Source organism: Sarcophilus harrisii, chromosome 1 (assembly GCF_902635505.1).
Source record: "Sarcophilus harrisii chromosome 1, mSarHar1.11, whole genome shotgun sequence".
Lineage (NCBI taxonomy): Eukaryota > Metazoa > Chordata > Mammalia > Dasyuromorphia > Dasyuridae > Sarcophilus > Sarcophilus harrisii.
The window spans coordinates 667,941,021-667,948,043 of NC_045426.1; the positions used below are offsets into that span (position 1 = coordinate 667,941,021).

Consider the following 7,023-nt stretch of genomic DNA (forward strand, 5'->3'; position numbering starts at 1 on the left):
TGCCAAAAGGTGAGGAGAGTCCCTTTGTGCTGTTGGTAAACATTGCCATCTCTTACAGTGCCAGGGATGGGGGGGCTACAGAGGCTGTAATTCAGTAGCTCTGCCAGTTCTCAGAGCCAGGTCACTGGTTGACATCACAGGCCTGGGGTGTTAGAGCCTTTAGTATGTCAGCACTAGGAAAATCCAGGATGTCAGAGCTGGGAGGGCCCCTAGAACCTAGGAAATTGGGGCTGGATAGAACTTTTAATGGACAGGGAGTTTTGAGACCAGCTAGTGTAATCATCTCAAATTAGAGCTAGGAATGGAGGCCTGCATTGGGGAAGGGACTATCAGTGGTCGTCTTTGAGGTTTGTAGCATAGTTGGGACCAAAGACTTTTAGCCCTGGATGAGGAACCCCCGAGCTCCTTTCTGTTTGTGGTGTTTCTTGCCCTTATTCTTACCCCAGGGTAGACAGGAAAGGCTTGAAGGGGAGGACCTGCCCTGAGAATCTTGGACAGTCTGTCCCAGGACAGAGGGAAGTCCCGCCCAGGCCCTCCCTGCCCATCAGCATCTACAGCGGGCTTCCTCGAGGATGGCTGGCATTCTGCTGGGCTGGACTCTGAAGAGAGGGAGAAACAGAAGAGTTAGTTCTTCCAGCACCCTCAGGGAGCTTCCACTCTAGTCAAGGAGGCATAGAGGAAAAAGCCAGAGACGTTATGAGACCCAAATGGCAATTGCTGAGTGTCCAAGGAGCCCAGGGGAGCTTAATGCTCCCTGTGGTCAGAGCCTTCTGAAAGGCTTCCTGGAAGAGTTGAGCTTTGAGCTGAGCATCCAAGGATAGGGGAAGAATTTGGAGAGACAGAAGGGGAGAAGAGAGGCTCCCAAGTAGGAGAGCATGAACAAACCCATGGGAGATGGCAGAGGAGGTACTGGGGGGATGGTGGGTGGGCAGTCTGGTGGAGAAGTGGGTTGGGGCCTAGTCATCCAGGGGTTTGTTTCCCTCTCGCTCAGAGGGGCATGACTGGGGCTGGGTGCCCAGGCCAGGACCTGCCCCTCACCTCTTGGCCCAGGGTCTGGAGTAGACGAGCAGCACCTAAACATTGTCCTTTTCCTTTGCTGTCTTTCCTACAGTCTATTCCGTGGAAATGGCTCTTTGGGGCAACTGCTGTGGCCCTTGGGGGTGTGGCGCTGTCTGTGGTCATCGCTGCCAGAAATTGAAAGCCTGCTCAGAAGGATGCTGCCTACTGCCTGCCTGGGCTCCCCTGTACCTCCCAGCCCCAGGCCTGCATCTTCCCTGTCCCCTTCCTGTCCCAAAGCCTGATGTGCCCCAGCTTGTACACCACCGGGCGGTGACCCAGAATTCGGTCAGTCCCTTTGAATGAGGGAAGAGTGTGGACCAGGCCCAGTTGGGGGGGCTCCTGCCTCCCTTCCTCTCTAGTCCTTCCCCCCTGAGCTGGGCAGACAGCTGGGGGCCTGATCTGTCCGGCAAGGGGACGGGAGACCCATGGAAGTGGGTCGGAGTCACTCCCGCCCAGCCTAGCTCTCCTGAGAAGGCACTGATGGAGATAGTGGGGAGGACCTTAGTTGGGGGCGTTTTCACAAGGCCCACGGGGAAGGGGGTCCGCCGGCCAGGCCTGGAGCCCTCGAGCTGGTTCATGCCCTGAAAGTTTCCTGGCAGAAGCCCAGAGGCCTGGTGCAGACCTGAAGCACTCTCTGCCCCCCTCTGGGGGATTTCCCATCCTCCCTCCCAAGGCTCAGCCTCAGGATTGCCCGGCATGGCGCTGGGGCACATCTGTGCCTAGGGAGTTGCTTATATAAAGTGGGAGGAGAGTGTGCTCCCTGCCTAGGCAGAAGCATCTTCCTGTGCCCGCTCCCTTTGCCCAATCTGTGCTGCCCCCGCCTTCATTGAGCGCAGCTCTCCTCTCACCCCCACGTTTGAGTTTACTGGACCCAGGTGTGGAGGCTCCAGTTGTCTGATGGGAAAGCCTAGGAAATAAAGTGCCCAACCTGGTGGATTTGCGGGGGCCCTCAGCTTCTTCTGCCGGCTCTGGGGTGTGTGTATGTGTGTGTGCCTGCCAGTCTGCACGCGTGTGTCCAGTCCGTGTGCCCGCCCACCTGCACGCAGGCGCACACATGCCTTTGCATGTGTGCGGCCATGTCTGCACCATGCATGTTTGCATGTGTCTGCCAGGGGGCATGTCTGTGTGCTCCTCCGTGTGTGTGTTGGAAGGGGCCCGGGAGGCTTGGCCAACTTCCCCCTCCTTTTAGGCCCTTTGTCCTCAGCCCCGGGATTCTCCATCCGGCCTCCTCACCTCAACACTCCCAAGTGTCCCCCTCTTCTCTCCCAGGGAAGCTCACATGAATCCCAGTGACTCACCCCCGGGCCTGCTGACTGCTCAGCTCCCACTTGGACAGATCCCCAAAGGATGGGGATCTCTGATGCATCCCCTGGGCCAGGGGAGAGAGAGCCCTCCTGGGAAGACAAATGGCTGGGTCTGGCAGCCATTTATTTCTTTCAGTTGCCTTCCATTAGGTGATCTCTATGGGTCTGACCTGTGATCCAAGGGTCCTCCCAACTCCGACTTTACAGGTTCTAAAATCCTTCCTTGCCTGCTCTGACTTGGTGTTCTAAGGACCATATCTCAGAACTTCTGGTTCCTTCCAGCTCTGATATTCTGTGTTCAAAAGTCCCTCCCAGTTTTGACCTATTCTTGACTCTGCCATCCTGGGTTCTAAGGGCCCTCCCAGCTCTGAGCTCCTGGGTTCTAAGAGCTCTCCCGGCCCTGACATCCTGGGTTCTAAGGGCCCTCCCAGCTCTGACATGCTGGGTTCTAAGGGAGCTCCCAGCTCTGACATCCAGGGTTCTAAGGGCCCTCCCAGCTCTGACATCCCGGGTTCTAAGGGCTCTCCCAGCTCTGACATCCAGGGTTCTAAGGACCCTCCCAGCTCTGACATCCCGGGTTCTAAGGGCCCTCCCAGCTCTGACATCCCGGGTTCTAAGGGCCCTCCCAGCTCTGACATCCCGGGTTCTAAGGGCCCTCCCGGCTCTGACATCCTGGGTTCTAAGGGCCCTCCCAGCTCTGACCTCCTGGGTTCTAAGGGCCCTCCCGGCTCTGACATCCTGGGTTCTAAGGGCCCTCCCAGCTCTGACATCCTGGGTTCTAAGGGCCCTCTCAGCCCTGACTGTGGCCGGAGGCATGTCATTTCTCTTAGCCTTGATTTTCTCATTTCTAAAATAGGCGTGATAATAAGCTCCCCCCCCCCCAAATTGATATGAGGAGCAAATGAGACAAATTAACCCTCCGCAGCCCCCACCCTTCTGGCATTCCATGTTCCGAGGAAGATTTTTGGGACCAGACATTCTCACTTCAGGATCTCCCTGCCTGGACATTGTTTTATGGTTCCTCCCAGCATTAGTATTCTGAGTTTCTAATGGATGATGATGACTCTCACATTGGTTAATATGTAGCCCAGGCTTGTTTATGAAGCCTTTCCCTTGCCTTCAGCCTTTGTAGGACTTCTTGTTCCCATCTGACAGCTGAGGAGATAGCCAAGCCAGAACTGGAAGAGGTCACCTAGCCCCAGGATCCCCAGAGCTGGGCCCAGGGCCCATGTCTCCTGAAAGCCAAGGCCCCTGCCCCTCCCTCGGCTGCTGAAGGCACTCTGGGAACTCCCAGGGGAGCAGATCATGGGCTTCTTGGCTGGAAGGAGCCTCCCCAGCACCTCCTGCACCCCTCTTGCTTCTTGGAGAGTGGGTGTTTTCTGGCTCCCTGACAGGCAGGTGTGAGAGGCTTTGGGGGGTGGGTTGGGGGAGGGAAGGAAAGGCCTATTGGTGCCTTCTAAGTTGGCAGTGCTCAGAATCTGGGGATGAGTCACTTCCCTGGGAGTTAATGCCCCTGTTCTTACCCAGAGCCAGGGCCTCTCTGGGCCATCCCCTGGACTCTCCCTCCTCCTCGAAGCTGTTCCAGGGGCTGTCCCACATCCTCTTTCTGGTTTGGACCTCAAGGCCATCTGCGATCTATCCTGGGGTGACTTCATGGTACAGGATCTGAGTCTTCCCCCCCCCCACTTCTATTTGCTTTTCAGTCCTTTATGGGACGGCCCTTTCCCCCTTTCCTTTGCTAAAGCCAAGGCTACCTCTGCCCCTCGTCCCCTCGGTCATGTTCCAGGCCCCAGAGGAGCAGTGCTGGTGGTTCCAGCCAGGGTGCTCCTGTCTACACAGGGTCCCCCGACTAGCTTCCCCGCCCCCCTCTTCTCCCCCTCCCCTTGCTTCCTGTCAGCACCACTTCCCTCCTTCCCTGAAACAGCTCCCTGTGCTGACTTGGCCTGGTGACTAATCTCAACTCCACCCCAGCTGTGCTGGCCACCAGGAGTTTCCTGGAAGGGACTCTTGGGGCCCAGGGCCCACTGGCTGTGGGACCCTACAGAGGTGCTATTTCCTTGAAAGCACCAGATCCCCAGGGGAATCTGTCATCAGTGGCTTATGTCTTCTGTGTCGCTCCAAGCTTTAGAAAGCAATCTTTAAAATTAATTGCTAGTTTGTGGCTGAGGAAACCAAGGCAGGACAGGAAAGCCCATGTTCACCCAGCCCAAGTCAGGGAGCTCTGCCCCCAGATCTGGCCCAGTGTGCACTTTGTCTGTGTCTCCTGTCAAGTGCACATGGATCTCCATCCTTGATTCCATCTTCACCCTCTGTCACATGTCCTCATCTCGCTCATGCCCGGGGAGGAGGCAGCTTCCAGAAGCCTTAATCTGCTTTACCCATGTGCCCCAGGAAGGCAGAGTGGTCGTCTCCATTCCGTGTTCCCCCAGCTGCTGGATAGGAACCTGGATCCCTGGGGACTTGGCCAAGAGGAAGGTCTCATTTAGGGTCTGTGGCCCACTCTTGGTCAAGCGCCAGGGCTGAAAGTTGAAGGGGCTGCCTGTCTTTGGGACTGTCAGTGTGAGCATAACGGGATGTCACTGAGGAGCCCTGTGCCATCAGACAATCCTGGGGGCATTCACTTGAAGGGGGCACCTGATGAGCCCAGTGAAGACAAGGTGGCCGACTAGTTGGAGGATGCCTCTGGGTAGGGGCCGCTGAGCTGGTGACCAATGAAGGGAAATAGGGAAGGAAATACCGATCCCCCAAGTTGCAGAGGCCTTTGGGGCCTGATTACCCTACCTCAAACTTGGTGAGAAGACTATGGGCCCATCATTTAATGTCTCAGCTGTGAAATGGGAATAATAAAGTACCTACCTCAAAGGTTGGTTGTAAGTCATGTGAGAATTCTTGTGCAAAGGGCAGTTTGTATGGGCTAGATTTATATAGTATACATACATGTGTATGATATGGAAATGTTTACATATATTGATCATATTTATACATGTAACAAATATGTCACAAATACTATATTGATATATTATCTGACAGCACATTAATATATGGAAACAGTTGTCATGTTTAAAATATAACTACATAAATATAATTTAAAATTTTATGTAGTACATAAGCATTTATAATAGCCTGAGAAATGTCTTCCTTCACCACAGCTGGTTTTGGTGCTGAGAGCCCAGGCGGAGTCTGGAGGAGCGCCTTAGGAAAGCCATTTCCCAACTTAAGCAGCCTCAGTTCCTAACCACCTGCCCAGCCTAGACTGACTTTTGAGAGGGACTGTAGAACCAGAATGGGGGGGGTCGAGAGATCTGGTTCTACTGGCTTCTCTGTGCAAATCTGCTCCTCTCTGGGCCTGTGACTCAGTAAGGGCTAGTCTAGAATGGGGCTGTACAAAGCCGCCTTGGGGATCCAGCCTTCCCACCGCTGCCCGGCATCTGGGGGCACATTGTTGGTTGTTGCCATCCATCTGCTCTGGATTCATCCAGGGCTCCCTGGGGCCTGCAACCTTCCTTTCTAGACTTATTTCATGGGATTTTCCTCGCATTCTAGGTTTTAACCAAATTATATCAAATGAAGTGGTAATATATGTAAGGAGTAAATGTAAAGCCCTTACAGGTAAGTATTCTTTGCTTTTTTCATGGAGGCTTAGGCCTCTGTACAATTAAGTTTGCTATCCACAGGCCCTCACCTGCCCCTCGGAAGCCTTTCTACCCTCGCTTCTTCAGCCTTTCAGGATCCCTCAAGGGGCCCCACCTGCTTGGAATCCTTTCTCATGCCTCAGATGAGAGGGCTCTCCTTCCTTTCCCCATGCTGCACTCTGCCTAGGCTTTTTTGGATGTCTGTTCCTATATTGTGCCGTCTCTTTGTGACACTGGGTGACAGAACGAAGGCTCCGGTTTGGTTTGGCCCCAGAGACTGCCAGAAAGCTTCAAATACAATGGCATCCCTGGCAACATGTCAGATGGAGCAATCCTGGCTCTGCCCCTCCCAGGCACCCCCTTTTCCTCATCTGTACAACGAAGGGGTTGCTGTTCAACTCCTGGCGGGGATTAATAAATAATAAATGCTTATTGAATAAACTGCGTGAATGTGAATCTGAAACCTTGTTAGAAAGGGGAGGTCCTGAGCATTTTGAGACCTACAGGTTCACCGGCAGATAACTCGGCCATTACAATCCCTTCCTCCAAGTCAGTTTAGTCATCTGTAAAATAAAGTCTTTGAAAACATAAGTTACCTTAGAAATATTTGCCAAAAATTACTGGGAATACTGGAAAGCAGTTCTGACAGAAAGATGGATTAGAACAATATATTATACCATATACCGGAATAACTTCAAAATGGATATGACTTAAATATTAAAAGTCATTCCATTAAAAAAAAACTTTTAAAGAAGAAAATCAGATCAGGTACATTTCATTATTAGTAGAGAATGAATTTGTTCATCAAAACAAAAGACAAGGGCGGTTACAGAAGATAGTTTTTGATTGCATGAAATCAAGAAGCATACAAGCAGGATAAGAAGGGAAGGAATGGGCTGAGCAATAAGGCCCTGAGAAATATTTAGGCAAATACAGAAATATATTAATATAAACCAAAAGGATAAATGATCAAAAGATATGAACAGACACTTCTCAAAAGAACCTTAGATGATCACTTTGGAGTTCAG

The 7,023-nt window shown here is 52.7% G+C and overlaps 1 protein-coding gene across 2 annotated transcripts in view; it reads left to right on the forward strand.

Annotated features, from left to right (window-relative positions):
* Window positions 1–6,421, forward strand: part of FKBP8 (FKBP prolyl isomerase 8) — a 29,381-nt gene extending 22,960 nt beyond the window's left edge. The window contains exon 9 of one of the 2 annotated variants that reach the window (XM_031948196.1): window positions 6,038–6,421. In XM_031948196.1, the coding sequence (XP_031804056.1) occupies window positions 6,038–6,142 (105 nt within the window). In that variant the 3' untranslated portion in view covers window positions 6,143–6,421. Of the gene's footprint in view, window positions 1–1,111; window positions 2,000–6,037 lie in introns of those variants that run through there. The other variant, XM_012542195.3, reaches the window with a different exon arrangement.
* The last annotated feature ends 602 nt before the right edge of the window (window positions 6,422–7,023 follow it).